The following is a 21,699-nucleotide window of genomic DNA, read 5'->3' on the forward strand; positions in this document are numbered from 1 at the left end:
GTAGATCTCCAGGCCTTTCTTCCAAGGTACCCCAGGGGGTTTGAACTACCAACCTTTCAATTAGTAACTGAGTACTTAACCATTTATATCACCCAGGACTAGCATAGTGGCTAAGGCACTTGACTGCTCACCAGAAGGCTGGCGGTTCAAACTCACCAGCCACTCCTCGGAAGGAAGGTTGGGCAATCCTACTTCCGCAGTGATACTGCCTCGGAAACCCAAGGAGGGGTCGCTATGAGTCGGGGCCGACTCGCCGACAAATAACAACAACAACATAGAAAAGGACTCCATAGAAAAGGCTTAACTGGGAGGGAGACACTTGAGTAGGTGAGCTATGCTGATATTTGGCAGAAGGATATTCTGGGCAAAGAATAAACACGTGAAAAAGCTTTCAGATTGATGGTCTTGGTATGTTTGAGGAACCTCTAGGACATTACGGAGCTGTGAGGTCTTACTGCTGTCCAGTCATTCAACTCTTAGTGACCCCTCCTTGGGTTCCCAAGGCAGTATCTCTATGGACAGCACAACAATAAAAAACAACAACAAAATCTCTATGGAAGTAGGTTGCCCAATCTTCCTTCTGAGAAGTGGCTGATGGGTTTGAACTGCCAGCCTTCTAGAGGAGCTCAGAGAATCAATGTATGGGGGCGGGGGGGAATAAACAGATCATAGGACCTTTATAGAACTTGTTAAAGAATTTGGATTTTGCTCTGAGTAAGGCAAGAAGGTCTTTGGAGGGTTTTGAGCAGTGAAGAGTCATGATCTGATTTCCATTTTCAAAGACCCTCTTGGCTGCCAATTAGGAGATTATTGCAATAATCCAGGTGGAGATGCTGGTAGTTTAGACCATGGCAGTAGCAGTAAAGTTGGTGGTAAGTGGTTGGATTCTGGTCTTGCTGATGGATCAGATATGGAGTAGAAGAGAAGAGGAAAAGTGGATGAAAAAATAATAAAAGAACAAAAGTAAAAGGAGGAAGGGAGGGAGAGAGCTACTCAGAAGGTACATCAAAAAGGCTAAGACTAGCCTTTGGAATTCTCTGGAGGGCAAGAGAAGAACTCCAGGATTTGACTGCCTGAGTAGGCACCATGTGGTCCTTGGTTCCTAGATATAACTGGAACAATGTGCCTACACTGGTTATATTTCTTGACTGTTAAAATCCACTAATCCTTTATTTGTGTAGCCAACACTGTGACTGAGTTAGACCAATGGCATAGCTGAGAAGTTGGATGGAAAATGTGGTGGAAGTGTAGAGAAAATCTTACCTCCTTTTATCCCTAGATAATGGTGATCCTAAAAGGGGTATGAATGAGATTGTGTACAAAAATATGTCATTAATCACACCCCCCAATCTCATCATACAAAGGTTCCATATATTATTTGCATTTTAGTGCTTTATTATATTGGAATTGCAGTGATATTATTAACATTTGTACAAATGCACAAAATCTTGTCTCTTCTTGCTAGAAAGAGATGTAAAAATCTGACCTAGTTGAACAGTCTTAATGAACTCATTGTCCATTGGTAACAATAAATGTGTTCATGATGCAACAAAAAGCTTAACATAAACATATTAAATGCTGCAGCAAGTATTTACACGTATGTACCCCCAATTTTTTTCTCCTTCCAATAAGGAAGGTGGTTGCTTTACAAATAGACAAACAAACACAAACGCTTTGCTGTTTACAATTACAAAGAACCCCAAGTCCAGAACTTAAAGTGACAGCACCTTTTTTTTGGGATTTCATTAATTAACACTTACTTTGCACAGTGCTAAAGGTTTTTTTTTTTTTTTTTTAATATTATAATTTTAGACAGTATTTATATTCCAGTTGTCCTAGAATGTTGTATATGAACTGAACCATATTTCTGGTCTCATCAGAAGATCCCAAACACTATGTCCCCTCCAGGGAGAATATTTCAAGCTTATCTTTTCTCCAAAACAATCCCAAAAGATAGACTTGATTAAGCAGAACTTAGAAAGAAAGAAGGTGAGGGGATCCTCTTTCCTATTGACTGGCTGGCTGGGAAGGGTCCTATCTCTTAAATTCCCTCCACTATTGCCTGTTGGGTCTGTCACATTGGTATTCTAATGCAACAAACTAGATTTTGATGTGTTTATTGTGCATAAGATTTTAATGATGTATTTAAAGCTAACTTATTTGGGTTCCACATTCTCAATCCTGAGGTTAAAATGATTCTGTTTTAAAAAATCTGTCCTATAAAATTCTATAATATGAAACTCAACGTAAGAAAATCTTAAATGGCTTAGGAGGAACTTTCTAGATCCTGACTTCTAGTTGAGCTAGACATTGTAAGTTGGTTTAAACATAACAGTTTATAATCATTGATTCTCCTCTGATGATAAGCTTGGAAAGGTATCAGAATGCCACTTAAGAATATTAATCTTTTAACAAATGCTGGCAATTTGGCCTCGCCACCTCTCACTCTTCAGCTTGTGGCTAAATAGGATTTTTTTCTTTTTTTTTAAAAAATAGACAATTTATAAGGAAAAAATATATATAAACACTCTTTAAGCAATTTGACTATAAGCATTAGGTCACTGAAAAACTCCATAAGAAATAGTAAAATATTCAGAATGGACATGAGTAACCTTATTTCTTTGTTTGTGTGTTTGTTTTGGTGTTGGATTTTATTTGTAAGTTTATTGCTTCTGTGTCTTATTCTCCTTCTTCAGATTAGGGTTGTAAAGTACAGGTGCTGTCCCTAATGAAGTTACAAGGCAACACTGTATTTTTGAGACCTAGGAATGGCAGATAGAGCCACTGCTATCTCAGCGGCTTCAGAGACACTATGGCTAGGACAATAGTCAAGCCTGCACCACGATGCACAAAAGAGTAAGTCTCCTGGCTTATTCAGGACACTTTGGTTCAGAGGATGAGATAGAAAATTCTTAAGTGTAGCTTAGCTGCTGCCTCACATCTTTTGCATAATATAACATTAAAAAAAACATGCTATGAATAAGGGGTAACGAGTATAAACCGTATAATGCACTGGCTCTTCTCCTGGGCATTCTCGTAGTAGGCTTCATCTAGGCTGACAGGAGAAACAAGTCTTAGCTAGGCTACTAATGAACGCCATGTAAATTTTCCTGGTGCAAATATTCAATTGTGAAGTAATTTAAAGGATGCAGCTCAGAGCCTCACAGGGAAGATGAGGGCATTGGAAAGGGAAGAGAGAAAGCAAGTTTGAGGAGGGGAAAGGTAAGAAAGAATAAGAGAAAAAGGGAAGGGATCACAAAAGCTAAAGTGCAATTTTAGAATATAAATTATTTGAAAAGCAGAAAGGAGATTCTAGATTGCTACTATTTGTATAGGCATGGTTTTATTCAAATTTAAATGGGTTGTTTCCTTTCCCTTCTCAGATATACTGCATAATAGAATTTGAATGGCTTAAAGCTACTACATATTGTTGGAGAAGGGACACAAAGAACACTAAAGAAGCTGAACAGTGCAAGGGAGTCTAGGAAATTGGATGGAGAGAAACAGAGAGGAAGTTGTTTTTACACTTTTACAAGAAAGCTGTTCCAGTTATAATTACTGATTCCCTTTAGCTGAACTTTGCTTCCTAAATAAAAGGGCTTACTTTAAAAGTGAAAAAAAAAGAAGTGTTCAAAAAAAAAAAAAAAACTTCAAAATGTAGACTGAAAAAAATAATTCACAGAGCAACAAAAATTCTGGAAGTTTCTATGCATAGAGATCTAAGCAAACATTTCTACCAAGTGATGGAGAACAGGCGTTTGAGACCCTGAAAAATGAAGATACACACAAGTAGAGTAGTTTATTATGAACTAATACTTTAAAAACAAGTCAGTCCTACAGAAGAATAGTGTTCAAATGGAATGTTTAAAAATAACATTTATTAATAAATATCTTATAAAATTCTAAATTAATAGATTCCTGTTCAAATTTTGCTTTGGTCCTTGAATTCCACTGTATACATACATACATACATACATATATATAGATATATTTTTAGATGGTTTTTATTAATCAGCACATTCTATCTTAACTGGATGGCTAGTTTTATAGCAATTGCTGATGTTTAATACTCTCCAGCCAAAGATGGGTCTTTTACTGCAGCTGGTTTGTGACTTTAATGACAAGCTCAACTAATACACTAAAATTTACGTAACAGGCAACAGCGACCTGAACATTCACCATTGACGTTTCTCTATTCAGAGTATGGGCTGCATTTTATTTCATTGGCTGAATAGGCTCCAAAGAACATTTGTTCTAAGCAAATCACCCTAATGATTATAACTCATGCCATGATAGCCCACAGACTACTTGCCCCTTACAGGCATGTGAAGACTGTAACTTGCATACATTGGCTTGGGAGTAAGAGAGGGATAAGTAGGAGTGTAAAGAGAAAACATCTGACTTAACACCAGGCTTTTAAAAGACTACATTCATTCATGGCTGGGGTTTTCACTCTACATGTTCTGGCATCATATGCTGAGAAACATGTCAAGGAGAAACAATTAAGATGTGGACGCTTCACTGTAGAGGATTCACCCAGTAGAAATGCTATCAGGTGGAGCTATCTAATTTGTTCACTCCTATCACGTAAGGCAGGGGAGGCATGCAAGTCCCTTAGGTAGGCTGGCAGTGATTTCAGAGGCAGATTCTGCAGATAACAAAGAAACCACATATGAATGAAGAGAAGCAACGTATAAGGCTGTTCCTTTCGTAGGATTAGTGTTCTGAAGATCATTACAATGGATTCACAAATATATAGATGGATAGCCCAGTAATGGATCACCACAGAAGATTGCCTTATATAGTACTTGGCCCAGGACAAGGCAATGTTTTGTTCTGTCATACATGGGGTCGTCATGAGTTGGAGCTGAATAATAATAACTGTAACTGGTCATGAGAGAAGAAAGTGGTAGAAAGGAGATGTTCTCCTAGATTGGCAAAAATTGATGAGCAGCCAAAAGAGATTTTCAGGCAGATGGATTATTCTGGGGTCTGGAAAAGACTGGACCTTTAAGAGAAATACTTCATATAGGTAAGCTCATTGTTGGATTTGGCCAATGAGCCTTTGTCTTCAGAATTTCAAGAAGCACTCACAAATAGCTGGCCTCTTTCACTCTGTGTTATTTCCACACTGCTAATGAACATACCTAAAGGCCCTGAGTATAACAAGAAGACAGTTTATTCTAATTATACGTTTAGGCCGGTTTGCTAACGTGTGTGGTTGGCTTGCCTACTTAGCATAAAAAACAGACATAATTGAGCTATATATAATGCACATCAGTCAAACTGTCAAGTTGCTGAATTAAGAAAACTCAGGCAAGTTCTTAACTGCAGAGGCATTCAGTTTAACAACTAAATATTTTAATCAAGAGGTGGAACAGTAGTAAACTAAACCGCAGTCTTAGTGACAGGTCACTCCCTGGGCATTCTGATCTTACCAGTAGATTAAAAAAAAATCCACTTCATTAAGTGCTATGCATGCAGTAAAGAAAGAAAAGGTTTTATTTACTTAAAGCTAAATATAAAATAAAAATTAAAAAAAATTTAAAACTCAAACAAGTATTTTAACGGACTCTTTTTCTTTTCTTTTGGGATATAGGAGGCCCGAGAGAGTTGTTTTTGAAAAAGTCACTCACAATTTCAAAATAGAGATAACAAAGTTAACTTCTTTTTAAAGCTAAGCTTTAATAATTTCTTAAGAAGCCACAGTCAGGATAAACTTCAGCGTTTTACTGCTGGGATTAAAAACAAATTTTTACTATGAATTCAGCATTTAAAATACTTGAAAATGGCTATCTGCCTAAAATATAATAGAAAATCATTTTCATTTGTATTTTTTTCTTTTTATGTCTTTTTTTTCATTTGTTTTTCATTTTTGTTTTGATTCTTAGACCGTATATCTAAGTCATGAGCTTCACAGGACACTCCTTTTGAAAGCACTGGATACATGGAAAGACTGTTGATAAATACTGAGTTTAAAAGTAAATTAACAGATAAACTGAAATTAGTTATAAAAATGATGCATCATGACCCTCCTGCTTGCTTTTTTCCTCCAAAATACATTTTTACACTAGAATGAGAGAAAAAAATGAAAAACATATCCTTCCTTTATCTGAACTCTTACAAAAGCTACACCTTTTGGAAAATACTGTTCTTTTACAACCCATGGACACACAGACACACACACAGACACACACACAAGGAGATCAAGCATTCAAATGGAGATGAAACACCAGCACCTGTCTAGACTGCTAGAGGGAAACTTAGGCCCTGTTATCAGTGAGATGCAATATTCAACAGCACAGAAGAATGGCTTGTTCCAAGGAGGCACAACTGTGGTTGGGGGACTATCTGCTTCTGCTAGTGGGCATGTCCATATAAGTTGTTGAAAAAATAAATTAGAATTGTTTAGAAGAGTGGAGTGGCCTGTGCCTTGCCCGGGATTCCTTCAGCAGCGGAAGGTGCTTGAACAGTTGTGGGAGGGCTGGAAACACACCTACTGAAACACTGGGTTTTCTTTCTTTCTTTCCCCAGTAGTTAGTCTACTTTTACCCCCCAGAACAGCAAAGCTGGTTCTACAGGCATAAGAGAAAAATAATAATAAAATAAATCTAGGCTACTAGCAGCTGATGATAGCACAATGTAATTTGTATAGTGAGTATAGCCTATCTGAATTATTATAAAGTCCATGGATTTTCAACATTATAGACAGGCTAGATAAAACCAGTTGTAATTCAAGGATATGATGTTATAGTCTCGTGTCATAGTGTGGACTTTCACTATTGAGCTCCCTTTCCTTGTTCTCCACAGCTGGCATTCAGCAGTACTTCACCTGTAGTTACACCACCTTTTACTTGCTCTGATTGTTGAAAACATTAAATCAGGCACATTAAACATCTCCTGGTTTCTATTCTACAAAAACATGAGTTGAATGAACCCCAGCTGTGTGTTCCAGGCAAGTGAAGCAATGGCTAGGTCCACATTTTTGAGAAGTTTGCTTTTTTTTTTTTTTCCCCTTTAAACATTATTTTCTTCTTTACACACAATGCTGAAGGAGAGAAAAATAAAAGAGAATACAGTTAAAATGAAGAGTAAATAGTGAGCCCAAGAAAAAGTGGAAATGGAGAAGAAAATTGGGCATTGGAGCAAGTGGACCAAAAGGAGGAAGGGAGGTGGTGAAATGTTTGGTGGTTTGGTTTGGAAATCAATGGGCCTTAAAATTTTTCATAGTGAAAGAAAAAAATTGTGAAAAGGCTCTGTGTTCAACTGAGATACTGGTGACCTAAGTGCCCAAACTCAACACATGTGATGTCATCGGACTTCCCACCCAGTCACGTTGGATGGATCTTACATGACATCTAGGTATGCCTTATTTTGGCTAAAAGCTGCAGTTTAACGAGATTCACTGTTTCAGGCAAAGAGTTGGGCTGGTAAAAATGAAACCATGATTATATACAGAAAGAGTTCAGTTTATAAACAAGTAACTGGTACCAGAAAATTGGAGAAAAGCACCAAAGCATTTCCCAAGCTGATAAGTATTAATTGCATAACTCCCTTTTTTCTTATATAACTAAGTATAAAAGACAACATTTCCATATAATAACTATAAAAATGAAAGCCAGTCTTTGAAGGGCTGAGGAGTCTTCCAGGTCGGAGATAATTCTACAAATGCCCTTAAAAGAAAGGACGCATGGTATGCTACAGCTCTTCTAGGAGGCAAGGTCTGACCCATGGATTTTAAAGAATTGGATTCAGGTCTGTTCTGTGAGTGGTGAGCTGACTGAGGGTGGAGCTTCCTACGACCTCGCTGACAGATGAGGAAGTGGTGATGGTGTTATGCTGGATGACTTGTTGCTGGGAGCAAGCTGGGACAGGGCTTGCAGGAGGGCTGCTCTCTGGACCTAGGACAAAACACACATACACACACACCAATATAGCTCTTTCTTGCATGGACTTGTGGACTACCAGCAAAATGTTACTAGACATGGACTTGAAGTAGAAGGGTTTCACACATTTTCTCCTGGAGGTTAATCTCAACACTTTATTTTAAATTGTAGTCACAAAGCTATGCCTTCCCAGGTTATAGCTACGAGCAAAGCCATGCTTTCTACATCAGCAAAATGGGTTGATTGTGAGTCCTGGTATGTGAACTTCCCCATCTTGTATTTTCAAATAGCCATCCATATATCAAATGTGGAAAAATACTCACATGTGGTGGGAGAATCTGTGTTGCTCAATCTAAAAAATTATTTGAAAATAAATTGACCTTCAGTCATGAACCCCTGCTCCTCCCACCATCCCCTACTCAACTAGTATTTAATTTATTGCCATTCTAGGTGCAGAAATTGCAATCTAGAAAGACAGATCCATTTCATGCATTGGTAAACAGACCATGTCACTAGCTTTTCAGTCTGGTGAGTGACGTGAATGTATCCTGAGGTATTAGATGTGATTCATCCAATGCTTGTTTCCCAGCCCATGGATTTCTCTGGCAGACTACAAGGCCAATGGCAAGTGGGCTTCAACAGACTACCTTCCTACTGGCTGCAGAATTGAAATTGGTAAGATTTTACCAGAGAAATCCTACCAGGAATACTTTAGCCAGAAATTAGCAGGAGATGATGAGCATGGTGACTGATAGTGGTCAAGAAAGATACCACTGGTGGATTATGCCAGGTGGAATAATCTGGCAGCCATTCAAGAACTCTAGTATGGGTTCTGGAGGTCTGGTAGCATAGTGCCTAAGGCACTTGACTGCTAACCAGAAGGCTGGCAGTTCAAACCCATCAACCACTCCTCAGAAGGAAGGTTGGGCAATCTACTTCCATAGAGATACTGCCTCGGAAACCCAAGGAGGGGTCGCTATGAGTCGGGGCCATCTCGACAGCACCTAACAACAACAACAGTATGGGTTCTGCCTGGGTGTGAAATCTACACTTCCTTTTTGCTCTTTCCATAAAATCCAATTAGTGGTAAAAAACAGGACACTCAAAAAAGCAGATCAGGCAGTGACTTACTTAGATATCCTTGGGATTCTTTCTGCATGGCTGTTATTGGACAGTCTTTATGTGTTAACAACAACTGTTTCAGTTGTGCCACCTCATTTTTCAACATGGACACTTCATTCTAGAAAGAAACATAGCAAAACCATATTGAGAAGACCAGAGAAAACAAACTCAAAGCATTTTGAACTTTAAATAATGAAACAGGCAAACTTTTCTGTTATATCTGAATGACATCTAGAATATTATTCAGCAGGGTTTACCTGAAAAATATAGTTTGTCATCAATTCGGCCCACACATTTATCAAGGGCTTTCTGAAAAGACTGGGTTTCACTTCAAGAGGTGAACACAATTACAAGGCAAGAACACACCCTTTAGGTATTGGGCTCTGGAGCCTGGTGTCTTGGGTAGGAATCTCAACTCCACTCTTTTTGTATGACCCTGGGCAGATAATGCATCCCGGCTGAGTCTCAGAAACCTCTTTCTTCAGATAGGAATAAAAAGAGTACAGGTAATCCCTGACTTATGACAGAGTTCTCTCATAAGTCGGTACTGACGTAAGTTGAATACTTCATTTGTTTTTAGATTTCATTATTATTGCCTTTCATTATGAGTATTTTTATAAATCATAACATTGAACATCTGCAAGTGAGTATCTGAGAATGGTAACATCAACAAATTACGTGCTGCAACACTATATGCAGTACATATGACTAAAGATAAGATGTAAAAATGTAACAAAAAAGATGGTCATAAGTATAGTTCCTTGTAATATTCCGTAAGTTGGGGACTACCTGTATGCACTTCATGGGGTTGTTGTGAGGATTCAATGAAGTAGCAGTTGTAAAACACTTAGAAAAATACCTAGTACACAATAAGCACTCAATCACCTTAGCCATCTTAGTAATCATCTTTGCACTGCCTTACAAGCTCAGTTTGGCATTTAATATGAGGACAAGGTATGTATGAAGTGTACATTAGGAAGAATTATGTGGCAGGATATTAAAGATTGAACTGTGCTGCCCTCAAAATATGTGGTAAAGTCCTGTCCCCTATACCTGTGGGTCCTGTTGAGAAATAGGGTTTTTTGTTATGCTGATCAGGTCATGCCCCAATAAGGTTGTCCTAAACCAAATCACTTCTGGGTTATAAAAAGAGCAGAATAGATGCAGGGACACCCACATGGAGAAGACAGATGCCAAGGAACTCACAGGACTACCAACAAGAAAGGACTTCTCCCTAGAGCCATACTCTGACTTTGGATTTCCAGCCTCCCGACCTATGAGAAAATGAATTCTTGTTCTCTAAAGGCATCTACTTGTGGTATTTTTTGTTACGACATTGGTAGGTAACTGAGACACAGGATTAGTGGCTTCAAATTGAAATGCCCTCAGAAAAAAACTAATCTACCAACAGATTTCCCCCAAAGAAGTTCCAAGTGGGCTTCAGTTGAGTGGAGCATGTCTATTTGCTTAACGCTCACTTAGCAGGTGCCGTAGAATAATGTGGTGTAAATGTAAGCTATCTATTGGTGGTATGAGGTCAGCCTAGAAAGGCAAGTTGTGACCATGATTGAATTACTTTGATCAGCACATTAACCAGTTTGGCTAATTTCAGTCTGAAATATCAGGGTGTTTCTTTCTTTCTTTCTTTTTTTTTTTTTTGTAAATATTTCTTATTTACTTAGGTGAATGACTCAAATCTCCACTTTATGTAGTAATTCACAAAAGCTTTCTCATAGCTTTGTAAAATAATGTACTTGGCACCCACTGTTGGAAGATATAAATAAGGTGCTTCCACTTGATAAAAGTAAACTGTAAACACAGTGTTATCTCAAATAAGGCATTTTATAATTCTGATTAATAATACCCTTCTTCTCGACAACATGCATTTGTGGCTGCCAGGCATTAATATGCTACACATAGGAGACTTTTTAGAAAGCAAGCACACAGAAAAAGGCGTTTTAACATTACTGTCATTAAGTTGTAACTACACTTTCATTATGAACTTGGCTTTTCAAGCATGTATTTATCACCTAGAAAAGTGAGTTTTGGATTCTAGAAGTTGTTTTTTTTTAAAAAAAAAAATTAAACTTGTTTTAAAGAGTAATTCTCACTTCTAAATTTATTTGTAAAACATTGTAAGCAATCACATGTTGATTAACACTAGTAACAAAGTAATAAAAATATCTACAAAAGTTTTTCTCTTTCTCCTCCAATCTGTACAAAAAATGTGTATTTGAGAAATTAGCATTAATGATGAATAAATGACTTAATTTATAGGAAAATTGCTCTTAAATCAGATAGTGATCATGGAAGTAAAATTGTAACTCCTTCCTCCAAATGAGTATTGTTGATAAGGGGCTCTTTCAAAGCCAAAAGTGACCCTTTTCAATTCCAGGGTCAGTGGGACAACTTTATCTGTAGGACAATTAATGTTAGCCTTAAATAATACCTTGTTCCTCTCAGCTTTTATGTTCATCTAAATTCAGACAGCCTTCCTTGTTTTGCCTATTTCTCCATCTGCTTAAGGAAGAAATGAGTTCTATTTATGTTGATGGTAAATTTGGCCAACGATTATTGATGATAGTGGCATCATATGATTACTATAATTGATATCACTAAATTGTACATGTGCAAAATGGTGAATTGGCAAGTATTGTGTTCTATCTCTTTTTACTACCACAAAAATGGCATGTATAAAAGGAAGTTACATTTAGACCAATATATAGAAAGCAATGCCTGGTTAAAAACATAACAAACATACAAACACAGAACAAAAGGGAAAAGGAAACTAAGATATGTTAATATATATGCTTTTTTTTTTTTTTTTGGTCTCAGAATTTAATGTTGTAACATTTGCATTTGAACTACAGACATAACACCTCTGAAATCACTACTGTCAGACACCTGCACAGTACGTCAGAAACTTTCAGAAGCAAATAAGGTAGACAATGGTTCTTAGTGCAATTTTAGTCCAATTTTTAATGAACTCAGCTGCATTTTTCTACTGCAACCTAGGAAGCAATAATCAAAGGAAAGTATGAAAACCAAAGCAAAATAAAAACCGGTTCTCTTGTTTTCTTATACTTCTGAAAGAAAAAAAATTGCCCTTGGTGGCTCTTGTAGAAGTTGAATTCAGAATTCATGGAGGCGGGGCAAGATGGCGGACTAGGCAGAAGGATTGCACAGACCCTCTTCAACAAAGAAAAGGGAAACCAATTAACACAGACACAGAAGATAATCTTGGACCCCTGAGCCTTGAAGGAAAGGATGCAGATTTGGACTAAACCCCAACTAGCAGAAGAATTTGCATGAAAATACCAAAAAAAAGGAGACCTACGGAGCTGCGGTCTGACAGCGAACTGAGTGACCCCGACAATACAGGCGGCTCGGAGATACGCGACTGGTGGGAGGACCTAAGAATTAACCTAAAAATCACCCTGCCAGCCAGGGACTGCGCGGACTGTGCACCGTGGCTGGGGAACAAGCAGAGAAGGTGAGGAGAAGGGTGGGCTGAGCTGTGGACTTTTGCCGGTCCGAAGGCTGCTGCCATTTTGTAGGTTTAAAAAGCGGCTTGATTATTTTTAAAGAGACAGCGCTCTCGCAGATTCCAGAATTCAGGCTCCAGTTCTTTCTCCACTATATTCTATTCTCTAGATTTCTACCATTGCAAGGAACTAACTAACTACGATACTTGGCCCACACTAAACTGCTTCACAATAAGCCTTTTTGCTTCCATGAGAGGTCACTATCCAACAGCACCTATCACTTCTCTGAGCAGCATCTGTGGAATTCTGATTTATAATCAAAGCCCCATCCAAAATACATGACTTCAGTTACTTTTTTTTTTTCATGTCTGTGGATAGCAGTGCACTTTATTAACAACCAATACATTACAAGTATAGAAACTGAAGCTCCAAGAGTTTTGAGGGCCTGTAATCAGGAGAAATTTGGAGAATGCTAGGACAACTGACAATCTTTTAAAGATATACATGAAGATACACATCTTTCTTAATGTAATGTGTTAGTCAATATGTTGTTTATGCCATATTATGGTTGAAAAATGAATGTCAATCAATATCCTCAGTAGAGAAGAAAATCATTTCTTTTTTACATCATATACACATAACTATGATGCTAATAAAGACTAAATTAATGTCTTCCAGTCACAGATGTGGGCAGTGGTGCTAGAATTCTTGCCTTCCATGCAGGAGACCCGGGTTCAATTCTTGGCCGATGCACCTAGGCATAGCCCCCGCCCATCTGTCAGTGAGGCTTCATGTTGCTACAATGCTGAATAGGTTTAGAGCTTCCAGACTAAGACAAACTAGGAAGAAAGGCCTGGTGATATACTTCAGAAAATCAGTCAGTGGAAGCCCTACAGTGGTCCAAACTAACCAATCATGAGATGGTGCAGGACCGACCTGCATTCTGTTCCACTGTATGTGGGATCACCACGAGTGGGGCTGGCTTGAAGTCAGTCAACAATAGCAACATAGTCACAGAAACAACAGAAATTCATAGGGCTGTATCCAGCAGGAACATTCAACTGGAAGTTGAGGATAGTAAGAGTTTGAGTTCCCCATTTGCAGGACTGAACAAATGTAAAACACAATTGTTGGGCTTGTTCTCCAAGTTGGTTCCAGCAACATAGTTTTTGTTTTGATTTTATGAGTATTTCTGCTTTGCCTTCTATTGAGAAGGCTAATTATCTACTTATTTAATAGAGGAATCAATCTTACTTTTTATTCATTAACTGCTTTTGATAGTCTTCTATTTCATAAAAGGAGCTCAAGTGGTGCAGCAGTTAAAACACCCAGCTGCTAACCAAAAGATCGGGAGTTTGAACCCACCAGCCACTCTGTGGGAAAAAGATGTGGCAGTCTACTTCTGTAAAGATTTACAGCCTTGGAAACCCTATGGCAGAAGTTCTGTTCTGTCTTATGGGTCACTATGAGTTAAGATTGACTTGATGGCAGTGGGTTTTTGTATTTTTTAAAAAATTTTTCATAAAGAAGTAAGTCCCAGCAGCTCCTGTGCAACCAAATCTTATCAGGATAGGTTCCAAAGACACATTTATAGTTTCAGTTTAGAGCAAAATCCTGTGTGTCCATGAACGTGTACATATTTTTGAGTGACAGTCTATAGAGATTTCATCAGGTTCTGTAAGGGCCCTTTGGCTTAGGAAAGGCCAAGAATCATGGCCCTAGAGAAAGAAGAGTAAATTGTACAGATATATGATCATTTTAAGGAGCTCTAGTAGCATAGTGCCTAAGGCACTTGACTGCTCACCAGAAGGCTGGCGGTTCAAATCCACCAGCCACTCCTTGGAAGGAAGGTTAGGCAATCCTACTTCTGTAGTGATACTGCCTCGGAAACCCAAGGAGGGGTCGCTATGAGTCGGGGCCGACTCGACAGCAAACAACAACAAAAACATGATCATTTTAAGGATTCCATACTGATAGACCAATTGAGGTAGGAAAAGCACTCACCAGACTATATTTTGAAGAGAAATACTTTCAAGGTAGCATAAATAGGAATCACCTTGAATTCATTTTGGAAGAAAATTGTCAGATAGCCAATGTTTTAAAATGTATGAAAGAGAAAGCAAATGTGGCTTGCAACTCTAGTAAGGAAATAAAGACCACTATGGGAGCTCTAGTAGCTCGGGCGCTGTAGTGCCTAAGGCATTTGATTGCTAACCAGAAGTCTAGCAGTTCAAACCCACCAGCCACTCCTCGGAAGGAATATTAGGTAATCTACTTCCGTAGAGATACTGCCTCGGAAACCCAAAGAGGGGTTGCTATGAGTGGAACCGACTCGAGGGTAGTTGAGTTTGGTTTTGGTTTTATTTCTGGAGGCATTTTCTTATTCTGAATGGCCTTATTTTAGAAATTGTGGCAAAGCATTAATTTTTCTATTCCCTGTGTGTAGTTTATAATAATGATTTTAGGTCTTATTACTAAAATACTCTGCAAAAATAAGTATGAATAATAAAACTGATTCTCCTGCTGAAATCAACCCTTTATTTTTATATTTTTCTAAACTAATTTAGGTGTCCTACTCTAAAGCAATTAGCTATTTACATATGGACTGGAAGAAGGTAGATGCAGTTGGATTAATCTATTCTTAAACCCAAAAATGTTGCCTCAGGATGAAGTAGCATCCCTACAGAGACATTCAGTACAACAATAACATACGGTAAACAAGCTCTCCAAGATATCTCTAGGAGCTACAGTTTCAGGTTTTGGCTTTGGGGATGTCATTTTGTTATATGATAAACCCATAAACCCAGAAAGCTTTTTTGGTGCAAGCAGTAGTCTGTGCCAAAAAAATAATTATCAAAATGGGCCCTGCAATATAGCCTGTTTTTTTTTTTTTTTTTTTTTTTGATAGATTAGCTGAGGCCAGGTTTGTTTCACTCTGAAATAACGGACATTCAATTTGTCAAGCAACAGTTCCCAAGTTCCCATCTGGCTGATTCTCTTGCCAAGTCCCCAACCTGGGCTTGTGTGTCTAAAATTTCAGCAGCGACTTGAACCATGTGTCTTTGCACTAAAAAAGAAACACAATTATTTCCATGGGGGACCAGATGATTTCCATATCATTTATTGAACACATATGATCTACTTAGCACCACAGCAGCAGCTGATGAATTTAAGGCTGATTTTAGCCATGCTGTGTTATTAAAGAAAAAAGAAAGAAAGAATGTAAATTCCTTTAGTTTAAGCACTTTCTAAAATGGAATATCACAGAGTAGCAGGTTAGGTCAACAGAAGACTTGCTTGAGCCTTCATTCTACCATTACTGATTGTATGGCTTTAGGGAAGACTCATTCTTCCCAGCCTTAGTTTCTGCCCATATAAAATGTCAGTTTGAGTGGTTTCTAGTATTTCTCCCAATTTCTCAACCTGTGTTGACCAGCTGGGCAGAAATTTGTTGTGAGACTAGGAAATGAAGTCTGGGGATATGATTTTATTTTCTTAGCTCTGGTTTTTCCAATCTGAAACTCTGCAACCTAACTAGAAGGTTCTATGCTGGAAAACAACTCAAAAGTGGCAGCTGGCCATCCAGACCTTGGCTATTCCCTTTGGCCGGAGTTTGTTTGCTTAGCACCTTCCATTTCTGTTTACTTAAAACTTGGCTCACTGGACCAGCCTCAAGAGAGACACCTTTTGCTTTTTACAAAGGTCCAGTGAGAGGGAAAGGGTCATTTAAAGGTAGCAGGATCTGCAATATACTATCCAGCATCACAGGGCATGATGCAGAACACTCAACAGCATCGCAGAGAACAGTGACCAGTTGTGGTTTCTGTGTCTCTGAAGCAAAGCGGTGGTTGGAAAACATCAACAATTTAGTCCTTTACAGAGCCTGGCCTTGCTAGGGCAGGACTTTCACAACTGTAGGACATAGGTGTCTGCTGAAAAGCCTCAGTAGGGTTTTTTTTGTTTTGTTTTCCTGCTTTTTTGGGGCTAAGAGTTCTAGTATCTCCTTTCCTTAGCCATCTGGCCATAAAACAAACATAAAACTTAATGGGTGGGAGTCTAATTGAGGGTAAATCTACTTAAAGTGTTTTGTAAAAACAATCGTAAATACCCACATGCCAAGTTGTGAATAGTCTGCCCTCAGTTTAAACTGGCATCTTTACTTTTCCTGGCTTTCTACTATGATTCCTCCATGTTTTCTTGCTCAAGGACCATCGTAATTACCATGGAATAATTCTGTGAGGACACATTTTCAGGACACTGATTTTAAATACTTGTTGGCATCTGATATATGTCAGCCAGCTATTCATGGTTCCTTCATCTAAGGCAGTGGTTCTCAACTGAGGGCAATTCTCCCCATCACCCCCAGGGACATGTGGCAATGTCTTCTTGGTTGTCACAATTAGGACAGGGGTTGCTACTGGTGTCTAGCGTGTAGGTGCCAGGGATGCTACTATGCATCCTAAAATGCACCAGACAGTGAATTACAGTGAATTAACAGAGAATTACTGGGCCTAGGGAGCTCTGGTGGTGCAATGGTTATGTGCTTGGCTGCTAACTCGAAGGCTGGTGATTTGAACCTACCCAGCGGCTTTACAGGAGAGAGACCTACCAGTCTGCATTCATAAAGATTACAGCCTAGGAGACCCTATGGGGCAGTTCTCCTCCGTCACATGTGGTCACTCTGAGTTGAAAACTGACTCACTGGCACTCAACAACAACAACAGAAGTCAATAGTGCCAAGATTGAGAAGCCCCGATTGAAGGCTAAACCTGCACACCTTCCCGGTCCCCCTGCAGCCCATTCCTGAAAACTGGTAGCAATTTCCAGGGATTCCCAAACTTCCGGCATTGCAGAATCACCACCATCGTATTTGCCAGGTCCACATACACCAAAAGTTTCATTTACTTAACATGTTTGTTCAAATTAACTCAATTTTTAAAATGATTTAGTCTTGTCCTTACCAATAATATCTGTGAAATTGTACGTTTGGTGTTCTCATTAACTTTTTAAACACACATTCAAATAAAAACACAGCTAATAACCTTAAAAGTGCTTGTCCACCTTCTGCCTAAAATTTTTTACATGCTACTGTGCATGCCAGATTCTAGCGTTACCAGCTTTGGGGTTGGAGTGGCTTTCAAGGATTTTGATCCCAGCTATCCCTCTGTGGCTTAACTCCCTTCAATCATATTCTCGCCAAGTGCTCAGGCAGCCAGTTCTTGGGCTCTATGGTAATGGGGAACTCATTCATATATTCCACAAATTGTTACTGGGTGTAGACACACAGGAACTCACCAGGCCAGCCATTATGCTAGATACAGGGGATAGATGGTGGTGGTGATGCAATGTGGGGCATTAAGACACAGTCCTTGCCTTGATGTAGCATACAAATTAGTGGAAGGAATCATTATCTTATTTTCTCCATGTCTGCTATACATGTTTCCTAGTTACTTTGTTATGTTTATCACAAAAATAATGATACATTTAGGGGAAAAAAGAGAACACCCGTAAACTATGGAACTCAGCCCATGAATAACCCAAACTTTCCTTGTATACTTTCAAATTGAACACTGCACCCCAAGGCCTCTTCCATGTAACGGAATTGAAAATGCAAAGACTTTGGGAGTGTGGTATTCGAAAAGTTCCTTTCTAAGGATGCACAGAGAACCAGATGGGAGAGGGAATGAAGGTGACCTATGAACTATGAAGAGGAAGATTTTCCCTATCAGTGGCAATCCTTGTCTCCCTATCTTTCATTCTTTTGCCATTCTCTGAGCTCCTGGAAACTGTTATCCCTGGACTGTTTTGTCACATATCTATTTAGTTCCCTTTTTTGCTGCTGGTGTAGAGTGCATTCATTTTTATGTTAGACCAAAGGACGTGGCATCATTTGTATGGGATGAAGTCTGTTAGAGACTGGAGTGTCCTCCCCTTCTCTCAAATACTCACAAAGTGGCCTTGTTATAAAATACCCTCAGTGAGCTGCCTCTGGAAAGCAAAGTCATGCAAAATTCAAATCGTGCTGAGTCAAGCAGATAAAACACGACTTGTCTTTCATACCAAAATAATAATCATAAACCTTCCTTTCCTCCATGAAACAGATAATCTCGTACAAGCCAAAGCAGCAACCTCCTCACCCAGTGAATATAAATAGCTGTCTTTCAGTTGAAGATTTATGATGTACTAGGCACTGTGCTAACTGCTTTGTAGACATTAGTTCATTTATTCCTCCCAACAACTCTATGAGGTTATTATTCCCATTTTATAGATGAGGAAACTGAGAGCTAGAGAGTTAAACACAGCAAATGATTGCCTAACTAGGATATGAACCAAACCCTGTGCTCTCAGTCCTACAAATTTAGGCCTCTCCTCCTCAGTGCCTTGTAGGATGATTGATTTAACATGGAATGGTTTGTTTTTGTTTTGTAGACTGTCCCAGAATTAATGAAGTATGAGGAATAGCCTGCAGTGCCTCTGTGGGCTAATATGTCCAACTGCTTCCTGAGGGGGCAGGAAATGCCAGCTGTACACAGGACCTTTGAGTCAGAGGAGAGAGACAGTGGCCTGCACCTGAAGCTGCATGTTTGTCTGGGTGAGTTCTTCTGCTTTCTTTTCCAGTGACATCACCCAGACCTTCCTCTTCTGTCTGCAGCGTGTGGCAGCTGCCCGGTTCCGTTCCAGAAATTTCCGCCGCCTCTCATCGGGATCCTCGTCCACCACCCTCCGCCGGCGCCCCCCTGTGGGCTGGGGCGGCTGTATTGTCTGGGTTGGCTGCATCTGTTGTGTCGCTGGTGATACCTGCTGGACCCAGTGGGAGGGTTGGTGGGGATGGGGAAGGGAGATGTTGGGTAGGGGAAGAAACCCAAGCCAGTGTTAAAATGCACAACACACAGAGTCAACTGCTTTAGTAAGCATGTCAAAATTGTTTCTAAGAATGAAGTAAATAATGAAATCACTCTTACGGGGGGAAAAAAAGAAAAGAAGAGAAAAAAAGCACCACTGTGCAATATTCTCACACAGAGTTGCTATGAATTGGAATCAACTGGGTCAGCAGTATGTTTGGTGCTTTTTTGTTTTTGTCTTTTAATCTATATTCTATGACATTCTGGCCAGATATAGGAGTCATTTATGAAAAGATTTAGCCAGATACCACTTAGATTGTTCCTTGATAGGCATTTACCCTAATTATGGCAGAGGAAAAATATTTTTTCTCCTTCAGATGTTAAAAATACTTACTTCATAATACATTTAAACTCTTTATAGTAGCCCAGGTATGGTACAGGGTGAACCCAGAGAGGTCAGGGCTATTGTCACAATATCAATGCGTGTTCTGTCAACTGGAGAAACCCCTTCTGGGCAAGTTGATAGTTTTCTTTTCATTGTAATGGTGTTAAAACCATGTTCCTGAAACACTCAGCTGGGACATTGTGGCCACTGTGACTCCTATCAAAATAATCCATGTAGTCTGGGAAGCAACTGGAATGCAATTTTCACTATTTCACAGTTCTTACTGCTGAGGAACCTAGACCTGCAAACTCCAGCCAAATCACCTGCTTCTCATAGTGTTGACTCAGACAGGAAGTTACAGGAGCCCTTCTGGGGCCCAGAGGTGATTGGAAACAGCATCTTGGAGACTATGCAATCAATACTGAAACAGCACTAAGCCCTGTTACACACTGTTGTGTGTGAGAGAGTGAGGGATGGCTGGGCATCCCCATATACTTCCATTATAAGGAAATCCTAGGAGTGGCAAAACACTTTATTAAAAAATTTTACTATGCTTACAGATTCCTTGTAAGGTCTGCATGGGGCTCAGTAACATCTAAGGTTTTGGAGACCCCCACACGTATAGCTTTATTTCCCTCCATGAGTCAGACACACAGCACCTTGTGAAATTTCTATGACTGACTCTTTATATGTCTGGACACCTAAGGCTTTCCTTAATGCACTTCATTTCTTCCCCCTTCTTCATTCTCAATAAAGGGGGTCTTTTCCCCCCTCTTTCCCATTTCTCAGTCACTCAGGTTTATAGCTGTAATACCTATAAAGTTATTTTACAAGAGACATTTAACCTATAGAAATAACAGGCAAAAAGTTTTAAAACTGAAGCTCAACAACCTTTTCTACCACATTCCAGCCCTATGATTGAAATCAATCAGAATGACTGTAATTGCACTAATAATGGCTACTGGCTGACATCAGCTGACTGGTGATGATATATTTTAACCCTAAACTCCATCAAACCTTACGTGAGTGACTGTAAAAGAATTAGATCAGGATTGAGGTTGGACTGCATCTCAGTCATTTTATTTAAAGCAAAGACATTTTCTAAAATAGGTGTGTATTGGCGATTCCCATCCTTCTGATCACAGACAAATAACAAATAACTTGTCTAAGATCTTACTCACCAGAGTGGCTGGTGCAGACGTAATCCTTGTTATTGGCAAAGATTTAGCACTTGTCATTTCAGATGCTAACCTCTGAGTTAACTACTCCAAAGCAAAGCATTAAGAGGGAATGGACTAACTGCTCTGCTATTTTTGCCTTTACTTTTTCTTTTTTGAAACAATAATCTCTTATTGCCAGCTCTAGACAAGACTCTCAAGTGGGCACAACTGGTTTTTAATCTCCCCTGCAAGAACCTCTCCTTCCATGCTCTATCTTTCTACTCTAACTTCACCAACCTCTATCCCCTGCCATGTTTCCTACACCTTCACCCAAAGGGGTAAGCTATGTGGAGATTTCAGGTTCAGTTCAGATTCAGGGTATAACACATGGATTGGTTAAGGAAAAACTTCCTTTAGTCATGAACTGACACTAGGACTTTGGGATCTTATCTTTGCATGTAACAGAATCACAAACAGGAGAAATTGCAAATGCAACCTGAATACCCGATTCTGAGTCCTGGTAAATGTTGTTACTAATAGCTTTAATTTTCAAAATGGGATTCTGTTGACAGAGAGGCTCTGAAAGCTCTGATGAAGACAATGAACTGTGATTTCCTAAAGACAACAGTTATTCTAAATAACCTTAGAGTCTCGGAGTTGGAAAGACCTGAAGAAACCTCTATTCCTACTGTTCTAATAATAAGACAATGAAGCAACACAAGTGCTCAGTAATCGACCAATTTAGTACAATTTAAGGGTGATATTTAAAACACTGTCTAAATGATTTTGTTCAAATTTTAATAAGTCCAACATAGACTT

The 21,699-nt window shown here is 39.1% G+C and overlaps 1 protein-coding gene across 1 annotated transcript in view; it reads right to left on the reverse strand.

The window, feature by feature from the left end:
* Positions 1-7,737: 7,737 nt before the first annotated feature.
* The window catches only part of CREB5 (cAMP responsive element binding protein 5), a 444,981-nt gene continuing 431,019 nt past the window's right edge, over positions 7,738-21,699 (reverse strand). The window contains exons 8-10 of the mRNA XM_007945571.2: positions 19,064-19,291; positions 9,018-9,126; positions 7,738-7,901 (exon numbers count right to left, since the gene is read on the reverse strand). Of these exons, the coding sequence (XP_007943762.1) occupies positions 7,738-7,901; positions 9,018-9,126; positions 19,064-19,291 (501 nt within the window). The remainder of the gene's footprint in view (positions 7,902-9,017; positions 9,127-19,063; positions 19,292-21,699) is intronic.

This window comes from Orycteropus afer, unplaced genomic scaffold (genome assembly GCF_000298275.1).
Source record: "Orycteropus afer afer isolate SDZICR_OR568_19922 unplaced genomic scaffold, OryAfe1.0 scaffold00008, whole genome shotgun sequence".
Classification (NCBI taxonomy): domain Eukaryota; kingdom Metazoa; phylum Chordata; class Mammalia; order Tubulidentata; family Orycteropodidae; genus Orycteropus; species Orycteropus afer.